The sequence below is a fragment of the Thamnophis elegans genome, chromosome 1 (assembly GCF_009769535.1).
Source record: "Thamnophis elegans isolate rThaEle1 chromosome 1, rThaEle1.pri, whole genome shotgun sequence".
NCBI classification, from domain to species: Eukaryota; Metazoa; Chordata; class Lepidosauria; order Squamata; family Colubridae; genus Thamnophis; species Thamnophis elegans.
Window position 1 is genome coordinate 7,542,991 of NC_045541.1, and position 17,422 is coordinate 7,560,412.

Consider the following 17,422-nt stretch of genomic DNA (forward strand, 5'->3'; position numbering starts at 1 on the left):
GCAGTGAGAAGATGGAGTTTCAGGCTACTCCTGAAATTCCTCTATACCGAAGGATTTTTGGACGGGTTCTTTGAACTCTAGCTGTCCCGGAGACGACAGTGAAGGTGAGGAGAGACCCAGGACCTCAGAGACACCCGCAAGTCTCTGGGGGGGGGTATTAACTCCTCGTGCCAATTCCTTTCTGGATTAGCTGCGTGCTAACTGAAACTGCAGGTTGCCCCTAAGAATGGTAGAAGTGATGTCATCTGGTAAGCTGATTTTATTATCCAAGAGAGACTGTTCGCGTTAAAAACTTAAGCTAACTGAAACCAAAGAATAGGAAAATTTAGCGGCGAATTGGCTTTTTTTAATGGATTTATGGCTGGTGGTTACTTTACTTCTTAAATGCTTCAAGAAACTCCTCGACATCCTCCCCCCTCTGACTCTCCCTAAGTGGATCGTAAAATTTATTTTTTACTAATTAGCCCGTCACGATTCGACATTTTTATTACTTTATTACTTGGCTCTGTTTACGATCAGATAAGATTGCACAGTCTGCAAGAGACCAAGAAAAGTGCTTCGAAGTCTGTGGAAAAAAAAAAAAAGAGCTTGCAATTTTTAACTGCGACACATCATGGTGTCTCAAAATACCTCTAAGATTTCATTTCAGATTCTTTTTTCCGCATGTAGAGGGCTTTTTGACTCTTATCAAAGGCTGGAAAGAAAATTGGATCATCTGATTTTAAAATATGAAGTAAAAACTGAGATCGTTGAATGTTTAAATGTTCCTGAAATACAAATGGAAAATGTGAGAAATGGTGTCTGGTCTATCTCAGAGGAAGAAAGGAGGGGGGGAGCTATAAAGAAGACTCATTTAAAGAGACAGAGTGCAGGAGGAATGGAAAATCCACCCTTGAGAATTAAAGTTAATTTGGAAAATTTTACAAGCCCAGGACAACATTATTATTTCATCACTGACATTCAGAGTCCAAAGGTGCGAAAATATCTTTGTCTGGATTTGCTTATGAAAACATTTGGTAAATTTATCCAACGTGTGGCAATTGGATTGAGAAGATTTTGCTATTGGAGAGACACTGGCTGACAGATGGAAGAACGTAATTTAAAATTAGCTAAATCTGATTACCTTAATGTGTAATAGATATAGCTGAATAATGACTGATATGGATAGTAATATATATAATTTGGAACTGGCTGATAGATTGAAGAATACAATTGAAAACTAGCTAAACCTAATTGTTTTTTTTTTGTAACAGATATAGTTGAATAATAATTGATATTGATAGTAATGTATATAATGTGGAGTTGATATGATAACTAACAATTGGATATGAGAAAACATCTTTAGATTATACATAAAGAGTATTAACTACAATAATTATCACTATTAAAAAACTAAATAAAATACATACAATCAAATGTTAATCAATACTGGGAAAATGTTATGATATATGATATAATTAAATATTATGGATGTCCAGCTAAAATAGGACATGAGGATTTGATGATAATAGAGGATTTTACAAATAAGTAAATGAATTGTCAGCATGTGTTATGGATTAATTCTTTAGCATAGCTAAGGATGAAGGATGTTTAAATAACCATAGGTAATTAAAACTGGAGGTATAATGATGTTGATACGGTAAATATCCGAGTTAAGATATTTGAATTAATATGAGTTAATGGAAGAGAAGCACCAAAGCATGTTGTAACCAGTTGATATACTTCTTTTTTTTTTCATAATAGACACCTGTGTTTTGTTTTGTTTTCCTGCCTTGTCTCTTGTCGTTTTTTGTCTTTTTTTGTATTATTTTTATTTTTTATTTTAATTTTTATTTTTTATTTGCCCTTTTTTTTTTTTTTTTCTTTTCCCACCGGTGTGGGCAGGTATTGTTCAAGATTATTACTTTTATTAATATTTCTAAATAATAATTACAGTTAAATGAAAATGGATATATAATAATGCTTGAGTTAATATGAGCTATGTTGGTTGACTGTGGAGGAGATGTACCAAAACTTATCTGTAATTGATTGATACATTTTTTACAGATGTAAAGAAAGATGCTGTACCTGTTTTAAATTAAAATTAAAAAACATTTATTAAAAAAAATTTTTTTTGGAACCTCTTCTGTAGGTGTGGCCTGCTTTCCGGGTCCACTGGTGGAACCTCTTCTAACCGGTTCGGTAGATTTGACAAACCGGTTCTACCGAATAGGTGCAAACTGGTAGGAACCCACCTCTGCACTTAACGGTAGGAACTTTCTCGGAAGTTTGAACTTTCTCGGAAGTTTGAAAGAGGAGTCCCATGGCAGTCTGGCTAAGAATCTCCACAGAGCTGGGGTTGCCTCTGACATCATGACACATCTTAGATTACCTGCCCGTTCCAGTTCCTGTGCCTGCTTCTTCCTCTGTATCTCCAAAAACTTCCGGCGCTGTTCCTCCTGTAGCCACCGAGCCTGGTCTTGGGCCGCCTTCTCAGCTTGTCGTTCCCTTTCTGCCTCTTCTTCCTGCTGCTGCCGCTCTGCTTCAAGCTGCTGTTTTCTTAAACTGAGAGAAAATAAAAGTTGGTCATAAAAGTCCAGTAGGACTCAGATTAAGTATTGCCCTGGAATGTATTGTAGATGAAACAGGTAAGACTGGAAATAAAAATTAGAAACGATTCTTCTCAAGCCCAAGCTTGAAAATATGTCAAGAGCCATTGTATTTGCAATTTACTTTTCCCTTTTTTCCCCTATATGGTGGGGCAGAAAAACTTGTTCCAATAACTCTAGGAGTAGCATGATAGCTAAGAACCATTTCTACAGCCTTCACTGGGTTATCTGGAGGGAATACTGACTGATGCATGATGGTCCTTGTCTATTCTTAATTTCTGAAGCTTCAAAAGACTTTGGAAAAATGGGGACAGAAAAGGCTACCATAGGTATCTGTTCTGACCCCCCTCATTCCACACCAAAGCACTCCAAGCCAAAGATACTTTATGGAATTTATTAATAGACCGACAGGTCCTTGGCAGCAAACCGGCACAGATAAGCCTTGGCAGCAATCCAGCCTGCCAAGCTCACAATACTGTTCTCCAACATTAGTTAATGCGTTGACTTCTGCAAAAGGGGTGTGTGCACAAGCATTTCTTTTATAGTCTGGAGAGGAGCCTAATTACCACCAGCTGAGTGCAATTACCTCCTGTAACTGCGTAATTGTTCCTTACGCCTATTAGCTCTCCGGTGCCGGGCATCTAGGAACAACTCCCTTGGCTCCTCCCCATTGCTGACGTCCGGATCACACTCCCTTGTCTCCTCCCCACTGGTCTAAGGCTCAGGCGCCTCCTGGTGGCCAACCAGCCTCTCTGCGCCCTGCTTGGAGTCGGAACCCTGTCCAGGGTCCTCCACATCATCCAAAGCCGACTCATAGGGCCCCTCGCTTTCGGAGTCTGGTGGCAGCTCCAATGGCTCCTGCTGGGCCACAACAGGTATCCATGGTTTCTTGGCAGTTTTTGCATGGTGGTGGGAAAGGGAAGGGCGCCGAAGTCGAATTTCTTTCTGCTCACCGAAACTCCTCAATCCTCCTTTGCTTCTCCTGTTCCATTTCTTCTCTCATTTTCTCCATACGCTCCTGCTCTTCCTGTTCTTTTCTTTTCCGCTCTTCCTGTTCTTTTCGCTTTGTCTCCACTGCCAGCCGTCGCTTTTCTGCCCTCTCTGCTATTAACCTGTCCCGGGATAGTTTCAGCTCTTCTTTGTGCAGAGACAAATCCTGTTCAATTGAAAAAGGAGTGTAAAAGAGGATTAGGCTGCTCAAACACTAAACCTGGCCTGGATGTCACTAATGTAGAGAAGGGCATTTCCAATATATTTGGTATCTGAAGAAGACGGAATTTATTTAAACTGTCAAAACTCAGGCAAATTTTATCACGTTTATAGCAAGCGTTATTACATTTATTCTAAGGGCCTTTAAACAACCCTCCCCCCCACACTATTACCTTCACAACAATTCTGTTCAATAGGTTAGGTTGAGAGATGATTGGCCAAAGGTCACCCAATGGGACTTATCCTGGTATGGAGATTAGAACTCGGTTCCACCACAAAACCGCGGACGACAAAATCGCGGTCGACGAAAGCGCGTATGTGACGTCATCACAGCGCGACGAAAAAGATCGAAAAATGTAAAAATAAAGCGAAAACCTTACCCTAACCCCCCCAAACCTAACCCTAAACGTAACCCTAAACCTAACCCTTAACCTAACCCTAAACCTAACCCTTAACCTAACCCTTAACCTAACGAAAAACCTAACGCTAACCCTTAACCTAATGCTAAACGTAACGCTAACACTCTAAACCTAACCGTAACCCTTAACCTAACCCTAACCCTAACCCTTAACCTAACACTTACCTTTATGTGAATCGGCTTGCTGTAATTTAATTTTTATTTCAATTTTTCGATCGTTTTTGTCGCGCTGTGATGACGTCACATACGCGATTTCGTCGACCGCGCTTTTGTGGAACGCGGTTTTGACGGGTCACGTTAGAACTCAAATCACCCTATTTTACTCAAATGCTGTAACAACAATGTTCTGATTGTTCCCCAGGTCTTTTAGAGTGCTTCTGTCAGCAAGCCACTCCCACCAAGTCACATGGCCGGCAAGCCACTCCCACAAAGGAGGCCACACCCACAGAGTAGGTTCCAAATTTTTTTTTGAAACCCACCACTGCAGTAAGCGCTGTAGTTCCACACATAAAGGAACTTGGAGGAAATCCTACTAAGACAATGGAGCTTACTTTTCATAAGACATTCATGAGAATCTGCTGTTAGCCTGGCAAACAATAAACAGTGTCCCCTACTAATTCAGATAAATCTGTGTCACGGTGTTTTTTTGTTTTGCCAGCTGTGCTTATATTCTAAGACATACGGTAGGCTCACTCTTCACGGTAAGCCTACTACGCATGTCTCCTTTGCCTTTTTCTTTCTTTTTCTCTTTCTGTTTGCCTGCCATGAGGAGGTAGGCTAGGAACTTTACCGGAATGTAGTTATTAGCCAGTAAGTTTGTTTGTTATTTATTTTACAATAAAAAATGTGTTTTCTTAGAATCTATCTCGGGTTTATTTTACTTAATCATAAGGTATACTCCAAGGAAAAACCACGATTCACCCCTCATCAAACACAGGGTTGAATTTACAACCCTCACAATCCGGAGCAAAGGTGGCGATGAACAGTTAGCTTCTCATTTTTTACCATAAGCTTCCGTAAACACAGATTATGTAAGGGAAATTTAAATGACCCTTTATTCTGGTGGGTGGGTGTGAAACAGAGGTGGGTTCCTAGCAGTTCGCACCCATTCGGTAGAACCGGTTCGTCAAATCTACCGAACCGGTTAGAAGAGGTTCCACCAGTGGACCCGGAAAGCAGGCCACACCTACAGAAGAGCTTCCAAAATTTTTTTGAAACCCACCACTGGTCCTTGGATAGGATTATTCTACACTATCATGCCCATATTTCTAAAACTCAGTGCCTCTGTGAAAGGGAAGGATGACTACTGCGTTTGTGGTGCAATCAGAACATTGCGTGTGTTGAAGTTGTTTTAACGCAACCCAAAGATGCCTTTTAAAAAACAAGTTTACATCATATTCTTATGCATGCCAGTGCTGTGTGGGAGGTAATTTAAGGTGGTTCTGACAAGTGTTGTTGGGATCTTCATATTCGGTCACATGGGCAGCAAGCCACTCCCATCCGGTCACATGGCCGGCAAGCCACTCCCACAAAGGAGGCCACACCCACAGAGTAGGTTCCAAATTTTTTTTTGAAACCCACCACTGCAGTAAGCGCTGTAGTTCCACACATAAAGGAACTTGGAGGAAATCCTACTAAGACAATGGAGCTTACTTTTCATAAGACATTCATGAGAATCTGCTGTTAGCCTGGCAAACAATAAACAGTGTCCCCTACTAATTCAGATAAATCTGTGTCACGGTGTTTTTTTGTTTTGCCAGCTGTGCTTATATTCTAAGACATACGGTAGGCTCACTCTTCACGGTAAGCCTACTACGCATGTCTCCTTTGCCTTTTTCTTTCTTTTTCTCTTTCTGTTTGCCTGCCATGAGGAGGTAGGCTAGGAACTTTACCGGAATGTAGTTATTAGCCAGTAAGTTTGTTTGTTATTTATTTTACAATAAAAAATGTGTTTTCTTAGAATCTATCTCGGGTTTATTTTACTTAATCATAAGGTATACTCCAAGGAAAAACCACGATTCACCCCTCATCAAACACAGGGTTGAATTTACAACCCTCACAATCCGGAGCAAAGGTGGCGATGAACAGTTAGCTTCTCATTTTTTACCATAAGCTTCCGTAAACACAGATTATGTAAGGGAAATTTAAATGACCCTTTATTCTGGTGGGTGGGTGTGAAACAGAGGTGGGTTCCTAGCAGTTCGCACCCATTCGGTAGAACCGGTTCGTCAAATCTACCGAACCGGTTAGAAGAGGTCCCACCAGTGGACCCGGAAAGCAGGCCACACCTACAGAAGAGCTTCCAAAAATTTTTTGAAACCCACCACTGGTCCTTGGATATGTTTATTCTACACTATCATGCTCCTATTTATAAAACTCAGTGCCTCTGTGAAAGGTAAGGATGACTACTGCGTTTGTGGTGCAATCAGAACATTGAGTGTGTTGTTTACAAAAACAAGTTTACATCACATTCTTATGCATGCCAGTGCTGTGTGTGAGGTAATTTAAGGTGGTTCTGACAAGTGTCATCGGCATCTTCATATCCGGTCACATGGGCGGCAAGCCACTCCCATCCAGTCACATGGGCGGCAAGCCACTCCCACAAAGGAGGCCACACCCACAGAGTAGGTTCCAAATTTTTTTTGAAACCCACCACTGGTGTGTGTGAAAGTAAACCTTACCTCCATTAGCTGATTTCCCTGCTCTGCATCAGCCTGGGAACCATTTCCAGTGGAGACTGCTTTGTAGGTAGCAATGGACGTTTCACTAGCAGGTCCTGGATGAAACCCAGAAGTATCGGCAACCTCTTCACCAAATGTTTGGTTCATATCAAGTGTCAAGGGATGCTCCTCCATAAAAATGCTAGAATCAGGAAGACTTTGGTCACCTCCTCCTCCTTCTTCTCCTTGTTCCTCTACAAGGCATCTAATAGTTTCTGCTTCAATGTCTTCTTGCCCTGAATCTCTCTCGTGGGTTCGTTCTTCCACACTGGATGTTCGTTTGACAACTGTGGGTTTTCCCTTGGAGTGAGCAATTGTTTTCCTAATATTTTTTCTCTCTCTGGGCTTCCCTGTAAGGAAGATGTATTTTTATTCCGCTTTATTCCACAGATCTGTAGTTGGGACTAAAATTACCTTTTGTAAATCATTTGTGGGTGTGTGGGGGATGACTTCACAAAGATTTTAAAAATTATTAATTGTAGGATTTAGGCCAATGCTACAGAGAATTGTGCCATAGTACCTGCACAGGCATTTGGGAGCAAAGTGATAAACAATTGAGTTTTTCTGTTCCCCAAATCTATACCTTAAGGTTGAGGTTGAGGTTTATTCGATTTATATGCCGCCCTTCTCCCAAGGACTCAGGGCGGCATACAACATTAAAAGAAACGCATGCTACAAAAGTTAAAAAGAAATTAAATAGGATATCCCCAAACCCAATTAAAATTAACAATGACACATTTTTTTTAAAAGAATTCAAATTAAAATTAACAATAATCAATACTTCGATTTGTTTTGTTCAGGCCAGGCTGGCTTGCTGGAAAAGCCAACTTTTTAGGGCGCGTCGGAAGGACCGGAGGTCGCGGATTATACGAAGCTCCGGGGGCAGCTCATTCCAGAGGGAAGGCGCTCCCACAGAGAAGGGTCTCCCCCTGGGGGTCGCTAGCCGACACTGTCTGGCCGATGGCACCCTGAGGAGGCCAACTCTGTGGGATCGCACTGGACGGTGGGAGGCTACCGGTGGCAGTAGGTGGTCTCGCAGAAGGAACCTTGTTCCATCTGCTTCATCCCCCACCCCGATCTGTTGTGAATCAGCACCTTATCTACTCTTATACTTTTATTTTTAATAAAATGGGCAGTCAACCCACCAAAGCTTTCTGTTAAGAGAACTTATCCAATAGATCATTAGGGCTGAGCACTTAGAAAATTAAGAACCTTAGAACTCACAGGGGAGCAGCACCTCCAATCTATTCTTTAAAGCAGCTGATCTTTATTTAGGTTTCTGCCTCAACCGGGGAAAAATGAAACTGGTTTAAAAAAGCCATTGAAGTTCATGAGCTGGCTTGTCAAAAATCCCACATCTTGTGGGAGCCTGAAAAAGATGTGCTGATTTATCACGTCACACAGAGGTGCTTCCCTCATGTAAATTCTGATGCATTTTCCCCAAAACATTAACTACTTTTTTGTATGTGGAAGGAGAGTGAGTCCTTCTATGGTGCTTTATTTGTAGATGATTTGGAAAAAAAATTGTACTTTAAATGGTGCACCGTTGTTATTTTGGCAACAGGTCTGACTGATCCACACAATCTTTTGAATGCTTACAATGGCGTTCCTTCCCCAGAGGCATCGCCAATGATATCTAATAGAAGAGATTATATGTAGCTCAGGGTTGAACTGTGGAGTCCTTGGTGGTCTTTGAGCTGGTTGTTTGATTCTAGATGTTTTTTTTAATTGAAAATTTTTGGGGAAAAAAACTTTTACAAATGTTTACCTCCCTCCCCCTACCCTGCCCCCCAGCACCCCCCCAACCTTCCCCTCCCCCCCGACTTCCCAGAACCAATACAGGGTATAAATCTTTAACAAAGATATTCTAAAATAAACTTTAAAAAAGTTGGTATCACCTCCCATAGACCGATCAGATCTCACAGGTTAGGTCTCCTCCGGATTCCATCTGCCAGCCAATGTCGGCTGGCGACTCCCCGGGGGAGAGCCTTCTCTGTTGCAGCTCCGGCCCTCTGGAACGAGCTCCCCGTGGAGATCCGGACCCTTACTACCCTCCCGGCCTTCCGCAAAGCCACCAAGTCCTGGCTGCTCCAGCAGGCCGGGGAGGGGGGGCTCTCGGAATATCCAGCTCCCCCAGAGATTGTGACTGTTGTATATTTTAATGTTGTTTGTGTATTATTCCCCCTCCCTTGTTTTATTGTAAGCCGCCCGGAGTCCTTCGGGAGTGGGCGGCATACAAATCAATAAAACTATAAACTATAAACTATCTTTCATTTGAGCTTTAACTCCTCTTTGCTAGGCTAGTTCTAAACAGATTATATCATTCCTTGTTTCTTCCGTCATAAACTATCTGGAATTTTTTGGTCCCATATTTAATTTTTGGTTGCAGATGTTTTATACCCAACTAAGTAACATCACCAATGCCCTAGTTTACTAATGACTGCTTTATCGTCGTGGCCAGAAAAAACTAAAGGAAAACCAAGGAAGCTTCATCAGGAAAGGAGAGCGAAGATGGCATAAATGTGCCAAAATCTTGCCCCTGCCAATTTAAATGAGTATTTTCAGCTTTAGAATAATAATGCAACTAAATATAATCTCACTAAAACTCCTTGCTCCTTGGTGGATAGACAGTTTCCCATTTGTCCTTTATCTTTCTTTCAGTTTATCTTGAACCTGACAAAGGGTTAGTTTTGGTAAAGCAGGTTACCTGGCCATCAATCAAGCCCTTGCTTATTGAGAAACTGTTAGGAAATTCTGTCCTTCTTCTCTTTCTCCCTCCCTCTCCCCTTCTTCCTAAATTGTTATGCAACAGAAAAAGTCGTACCTACAACAAACTCTGTCTGACTTTGGTGTTTCTCTTTCTTCAAACTCTTTTTTTGTTTTTTCAACCCATCTCCAGCTTTCTGTATTGGCTGTTTTTTTGGTCTTTCAGTCCTTTTGATCTTTAAATCTCCTTCAGCCTAGAAACAAGAAAAGAAGAATCAGAAAACATTTCCTTTTTAATGTCACCCTACCCTCTGTCTGGGAAGCGAGTGCATGAAGAAAAGCAGAGGCTGGGCTTAGTCCAATTCATCCCTATTGTAATTTTTCCAGAAAGCAGTATCTTTTTCTCATCTGCATTGAGCACCCTTGAAGTGAACTGCATCAATCTGTGGGAAGTTATCACCCAGCCCTCTCTCAGAAAAATGAAATATCCTAGGAAATATTGAAAAGGCAGAATATTTCTCTGGATATGAAAAGAAAGAAACATGTTTTAAAAGATAGAATAGTTGCCTGTAGCTTCCTGCCCATCCCCACTGTTAATGGGCCATTAAGAAGGCCAAGCTAGTCTACTTTACATAATAAAGACTTCTCCACTGTAGCCCCAGGGGGGATGGGAGTAAAGGCATGATAATATTGGCCCTTTACTCAACTGACCACATGGCATCTGAGAACTCAACTAAACCTGGATTCAAAACACAGCCTAAAGAGTTGCCCCTGCATGGCCCTATGGGTATGGGAGTCTGACAACCAATCAGAATACATTTCTTACACAGGAACAGGAAACAGAGAGGTGGGACTGAACAGGTTATAAAAAGCCTAGCAAGCCCCTCCTTCAGCCCTTCTCTTCTTCTCCACCAACATTGAAACATGTGATCACCTTTTCTGTTCAGGGCTCAAGCCATGTGGCCCTGTCCAACAATAAACCATCTTTCCAAGCAGCCTCCATGTCTCCAGTGTCTTTTTCCCCACTTGGAGCCGAACCCAGAAGGACATTTCTTTCATCAAATCTACTAACTGACCAACCAACTACCAACCTTCCTATGTGTATTGACAATTAAAGGATAAATAATAAATGAACCACTGCTGGCAGAAAGAATACATGAAGCATTACATTTGACAAGTTCCAGTTTTTCTAAAAATGATGAGATAATGGTACTCTGAAATTTATCACCAAATAAGTCCATGTCATCCAATCTACCTTTGTTTCTCTCTTCCCTCCCCATTTCCTCAATAACCCAGATCCAGATCAGTTTTATTTGTGTTGCAGGCACAAGACTGAAACCCCAGCCCATACCTGTTTGAGGCGGGCAATCCCAGGTGGCTGGCTGGTTGACTCTGACAATGCTGTCACATCTTCCTCCATGCCAAAGATTTCAGAAGCATACAGGTCAATTCTTGGATTCTCCATAACGTCTTCAGGGTAGTCAAAAGGCTTTATGGAAGCATGTTCAGGATCTGGAGCTTGCCTTCTTTGATAATACAATCAGAGTATCATATTTAGATCAGATAAACTCTTAGAAAGCTCCCAAGCACATCATCATTCTTCCACCTTGTAAAATTAGCAATATCAATCAAAGGACAGATAGTTTGGATTGACCTTTTCCTAATACTGTTCTCTTAGTGTTTACTTTCAAGCGTGACCCGACAAAAGGGCGAACAACAAAACCGCGCCAGACTAAACCGCATCGCTAAAACCGTGACGTCATCAATGAGGCGACAACAGCGCGGAGACAACAGCGCGGAGACAACAGCGCGGAGACAACAGCGCGGAGACAGAAGGGCGCTTTAACTTAAGGTAAGGGTTAGGTTTAGGTTTAGGGTTAGGGTTAGGGTTAGGGTTAGGTTTAGGGTTAGGGTTAGGTTTAGGTTTAGGTTTAGGGTTAGGGTTAGGGTTAGGTTTAGGGTTAGGTTTAGGGTTAGGTTTAGGGTTAGGTTTAGAGTTAGGTTTAGGGTTAGGTTTAGGGTTAGGTTTAGTTTTACAGCGCGCTTCTGTTGCCGTGCTGTTGTTGGCGCGATTCAGCGCTCATTCGTTGGAGCGCTTTAGAACACACGGTTTTGTCACCGCGGTTTAGTCGGGCGCGGTTTTGTCGTTCGCCCTTTTTTCGGTGAACCACTTTCAAGTGCTGATATTTCTTGAGCTATAACTCAGGAATGAGCCCTAACCCGTCTCATCATTACTGGGAAAAGGGAAAAAATGTAATATTAATGGACCTCCCAGTTGATAGTTACAGAAATATTCTACCCCAGTGGTTCTCAACCTTTCCTTCATAACAGACCCCCTTTAAATATCTTTTGTGGCCAAGGACCATGGGTATGGACCCCCAAGACTTAACTCAAAATTTAAATCCTAACATTTCTTCAAGCCTTCAGATTGCCAGTGACATCATCAAGCTCAACTACAGGTTGAGAACCCCATTAAAATGGTCCTACGCCATTTTAATCTCTGAATCTCCCAAAAGGTCTTTTCAAAGCCACAAGCTTTTCTGGGGAAGCACCACCTGATTTAATTCCCTAGAGTTACTGCACATTCAGTCTGATGAAATCTTTGTATTCTTGCATGTGAAATATGCATATTCTTATATGAAAATATGGTGGGTGGAAATAGATAGTCCTGAAAGTCCATCCTGTTTTGGATCCACAGAAGTACAGCACAAATTTGTGGCCCAAGTTGGTTGAAGAGACCCTGAGGTTTTTGATACTGTTTGATGAAAGTAGCTTGTTTGTTTCTTGTTCATTTATTACTGGTATTTTTTATGCATCTCTACTCTAAAAGAACTCAGGGCAGTCTATGGCAAAGAAAATAATATTATAATTATATGAACCAATAGAGATAGAGCTTAAAAAGAAATCTAACCTCTCCCAAATATTGCAAAAGTTGACTGTTCTTATCTATTTTAGCAATGTAGCATCTACCAGATGTGTTGGACTCAAAATTCTCAAAACTGGCAGTCAGTTTAGACAGTCTGAAATTCTACAGTTTATAGTCCAATATAGTTGGAGTGTCTCAAAGACTACTAGTTGGAAAATAGGCAAATATACAACCACCAGAACATTACCCACATACCAGTGGTGGGTTTCAAAAAGTTTTGGAATCTCTTCTGTAGGTATGGCCTGCTTTCTGGGTCCACTGGTGAAACCTCTTCTAACCGGTTCGGTAGATTTGATGAACCGGTTCTACCGAACTGGTGCGAACCAGTAGGAACACACCTCTGCTACATCCATAGTATCGTGACCCGACAACAGCGTGAGCGTCATAAGCGTGCCGACAACACCGCGGTGCTAAAACCGCGATGTCAAAAGCGCGCCGACAACAGCACGCCGACAACAGCGCGCCGACAGAAGCGCGATTTAATTTAAGGTAAGGTTTAGGGTTAGGTTTAGGGTTAGGTTTAGGGTTAGGTTTAGGGTTAGGTTTAGGGTTAGGTTTAGGGTTAGGTTTAGGGTTAGGTTTAGGGTTAGGTTTAGGGTTAGGTTTAGGGTTCCGTTACAGCGCGCTTCTGTCGGCGCGCTTTTGTCGGCGCGCTTTAGGGCTAATTAGTCACTCATTCGTCGTGCGGTTTTGTCACCGCGCTTTAGTCACCGCGGTTTAGTCAGGCGCGCTTTTGTTGTGCGCGCATTTGTGGTGGAACCCCATAGTATACCTCTCAGGTATCGAAATACATCTTCTAACTATCGATAATTTAAAATGTTTGTCCAAGTTTCCTAATGCATCAGGTCTATGTCTTATTTTGTTACACTGAGCTCTTCTACAAGTTAGTAGCTGTCCCATATACTTACGTTTCAGATGTAGAAATCTTCAAAGGAGCAAGACGTGGTTTATAGTGGAGGAGATTAGTTGATCGAGCTGAGGAATCTAGTTGTTCGCCTTCATCTACGAAGGAAGAGGGGTGGTAAAAGAGCTACCTTTTAGCAGGTTACACTTTGAATCTTGGCAAGGGACCAGGTAAACATGCAAATCATCAGCCAGAAAAGTCATCCCTTTCTGAGAAAGTTGGCCAAAGTTAAGCAGAGTGAAATGATCTCTTCAAGCAACTCATCCTGGTATCATGAACAGCAGTAAATTTTTAGTAATTTAATGTGATGTTAACTATACTGTATTTGCTCAGCAGGAGAGGGAATGCTGTGACCTCATTTGCCAAAATTAGATGGCAGGGATTTCTAATATCTGTTTCTAATATAAATTAGAATAATTTATATTTTTCTAATTTATATGCGACTACCCTAGTCACATAGACAGATCCCTTAACAGGTGGGATTAGGTGCAACTTTATTTAGCAAACTAGATATAATTTAGGTTGTTGGTTATTTGATGTAGAATAGATACGATTTTGTTTCTTCCCATTGAATTTATACATCCTTATACACTGGAAGGAAACAGCTTTGCCATCCCAGCCCCCTGCATGCCCACAAAGCGCGGTGAGTTGTAGTTTTAAAATTGAAGTCACTGGAGGATTCTCTTTATTAAAAAAGCTTAATTTTACAGGGTTTTTTCTGCCTATACTACCTGGGGAAATCTGGGAACTGAAATTCACATATCTTAAAGGTTGAGAAATACTGAACTAGACAAAATCCTAAACTGAACAGACTGATACGTTAACAATGGGCTATGACCCACAGAGGGAGCTCTTGATCCAAGAATAGACAATAAAATCATACAGTGTTTCCTCTGTTCCCTTTGATTTACATTGAAAAGGAGCAGATGCAAAGATTTTGTATTAAGTCAGCTGACTCAGTTTGATATCCTTCAGGTGTATAATATTATAAACCCCATTTCATCTAACTTCATCCCTGCCCAGAATGACAACAGGGACTAGTTAACCCCTAAAAGAACCAAAGGACATCTAGTTAGGAAATATTGTTTTAAAGAAATACAGACATTGCTCTTCTTACAAACTTTGGAGTTATGAAGTTTTGCTATTACGAATAAACCTGTCCATTACAACCGACATTGTCCCCAGAGTTGAGGAGAGTTTTCAGTGTGCCGCATATCTGCAATGTTGTGCGTGGGGAACAGACGAGGAGCCACATTCCAACAATGCTGTTTATTCAAGATAAGAGCAGACTATAAACCAACATCTAGTTTCTGGCCAACAGCTCCTTTTAAGGGAAACTCTAATTAACCAATAACTTTAAAATCCATCTTGCACTTGCAAGGCAGTAGGAAAAGCGTGGACATAATACCCCTTCCCACCCGCGGGATGTTCCATTAATTTTGTATTACACAAACATAATCGTCCAGATACATTGGTCTTCGATGGCTTCGTGTTGACCTGTGGCTCTCTTGTACTTCTGTCGGGCCCCCACCCATTGACCGCATTCTCGGCGCTTCTTCAACTACATCAGATGGATTACTAATGCTCTCTGAGGCCTCCAACTGGGCATATCCTTCAGCTGGAGATGAAGAAGAGCAAGGTGAACGCCGTGGCAGCCGACCCTCAATAACAGATGCTTTATTCTGCACTGGACTGAGCCCTTCCTGGTCTAGAATTCACATTGATTTTGCGGGGCCGATAAATGGAATGTCTTTTCTAATTGTCGTCGATGCGTATTCCAAATGGCTGGAGGTGGTCATGATGAGGTCAACTACAATGGATGCTGTTTTCAGGGTATTAAACAAAATGTTTGCAAGACATGGGTTGCCGGGCGTGTTGGTAACAGACAATGGACCTCAATTTATGGCAACTGCATTCGAGGTATTCCTAGCAAATCAAGGAATACGTCACGCCCTTGTCGCGACATTTCACCCCGCAAGTAATGGACAGGTGGAACGAATGGCGCGAACGACGAAAGAGGCGTTGACTCACATGGGCCCCGGGGGCTACCAGGAGAAACTTAATAAGCATTTGTTCAACCAACACGTCACTCCCTGTGTAGCCACTGGTAGGAGCCCAGCCGAATTACTTACGGGTCGCCGCCTGAGAACAAACTTAGATAGAATACATCCAGATTATTCGATAGAAACCCTTTCAGACTGGGAAAATACGGTCAGAACATTTGAGCAAGGTAACCGAGTATATGCCTGAAATTATACCGGTCAACCTATATGGGTGCCGGCACATATCACAGAAGTTACGGGTCCCCATTCATATCAGGTGGAGCTCAAGGATGGACAACAGTGGCGCCGACATACTGACCAACTTTGGAGCCATGCAGTGGCTGGAAAAAGTGAATCGTGGTGGGAATTCAGAAGAGCAAGAGGGAGGACAATGCAGGGATATGCTTGTCCCTGCGTGGACATAACAATATCTATGCTTGTTTGGACATGCAAATAAAATATATTTACAAATAGCCGCTTGGAACATAACCTCTGTTTATAAATAGAGCACTCTTTGTACTAAAATATATATTTTGAGGTATTCTGTTCTCTTCTGGCTCTGTTGTATCATGTAACTGCTATAGAAGAAGTTGGTCAAGAGAAACCAGCTACAATTTACACACTGTTTTCAGTAGCCTCTTAGATACCTTATGAGCACTGTAGAAGATCCTACATCTACAGATCCTATAGAACAGTGGTCTCCAACCTTGGCAACTTTAAGACCTGTGGACTTCAACTCCCAGAGTTCCTCAGCCAGCTTCTTGTCCTGCCCCCTTAGATCCTTTAGAGCAGGGGTCTCCAACCCTGGCCACTTTTAAGACTTGTAAAGCTGGCTGAGGAACTCTGGGAGTTGAAGTCCACAAGTCCTAAAGTTGCCAAGGTTGGAGACCACTGCCGTAATCAAGCTTTGATGGCTGAGGAACTCTGGGAGTTGAAGTCCACAGGTCTTAAAGTTGCCAAGGTTGGAGACCACTGCCTATAGAAGACTCTATTGGAGAAGATCCTACAAGATCTACATAAAAGATCTCTCCGAAAGAAAGAAATGCCAAATTTGGTGCCTTGTCAATGGACACAAGATTTCAGTCTGAAGGTACTGATCTGATACCTTTGCACAAAAATATGAAGAATTATTTTTTGTGTGCAGCCTTAGTGGGCACCCTGTAAAAAAGACAAAATAATCTCTTCAACAGAGTACTCAAGACTTCTTGTTATTTAAAATGTATTGGCCATCCAATTTCAATGGACTGTGGTGGGGGTGGGGGGCTGTTCAAAACTAGGAAAAAAGCATAAGAAACAGCTAAAACATTAAATCGGCTAAAAAAACATTAAATCAGGCAAAAACATTTAAATACTATGAACAGCCCAACATTAAATCAGATAAAAAGTCCAATAAATAAATAGCCATGTAATGTGTGACAGCAGATAATATCTGATGTAGTAGGAGTGGTTGCAAGAAGAGGCAGCATAAATCATAGTTATTTTTAGCCCTGGGATACAGAACCATATCTTTCTAGCCTATTGGAAGCCGTCGTTCTTATGGTTATCACTATATAGCAGCTCCAGAGAGTACAGAGAATGTCACCAAACTACAGGTAGGGACTATCTCCCAATAATGGCCTGTTTGTGAGAACCTGCACCTCCTTATCAGCGCTTAGAGAGAAGGCAACTAACCCTGATGCGATAGATTTAAAGTCAGAGTCTTCTGATTAAATTAGATCTGTATCAGTGGTGGGATTCAGCCAGTTCGCACCTAGTCGGGAGAACCGGTTGTTAACTTTCTAAGCAGTTCGGAGAACCGGTTGCGGGAAGAAATCTCATTTTGTTTTTTTCCCACTTTACAGGGCTAATCCTGTAAGGAAGGCAGAAAGGAAACATTCTGGTGTTGTTTCTAGCCTAATCTTTGTTGCCC

The 17,422-nt window shown here is 41.8% G+C and overlaps 1 protein-coding gene across 1 annotated transcript in view; it reads right to left on the minus strand.

Annotated features, from left to right (window-relative positions):
* Positions 1 to 13,577, minus strand: part of KIAA2012 (KIAA2012 ortholog) — a 19,975-nt gene extending 6,398 nt beyond the window's left edge. The window contains exons 1-6 of the mRNA XM_032219770.1: positions 13,476 to 13,577; positions 10,993 to 11,167; positions 9,760 to 9,895; positions 6,897 to 7,285; positions 3,542 to 3,744; positions 2,372 to 2,544 (exon numbers count right to left, since the gene is read on the minus strand). Of these exons, the coding sequence (XP_032075661.1) occupies positions 2,372 to 2,544; positions 3,542 to 3,744; positions 6,897 to 7,285; positions 9,760 to 9,895; positions 10,993 to 11,106 (1,015 nt within the window). The 5' untranslated portion in view covers positions 11,107 to 11,167; positions 13,476 to 13,577. The remainder of the gene's footprint in view (positions 1 to 2,371; positions 2,545 to 3,541; positions 3,745 to 6,896; positions 7,286 to 9,759; positions 9,896 to 10,992; positions 11,168 to 13,475) is intronic.
* Between the last annotated feature and the right edge of the window lie 3,845 nt (positions 13,578 to 17,422).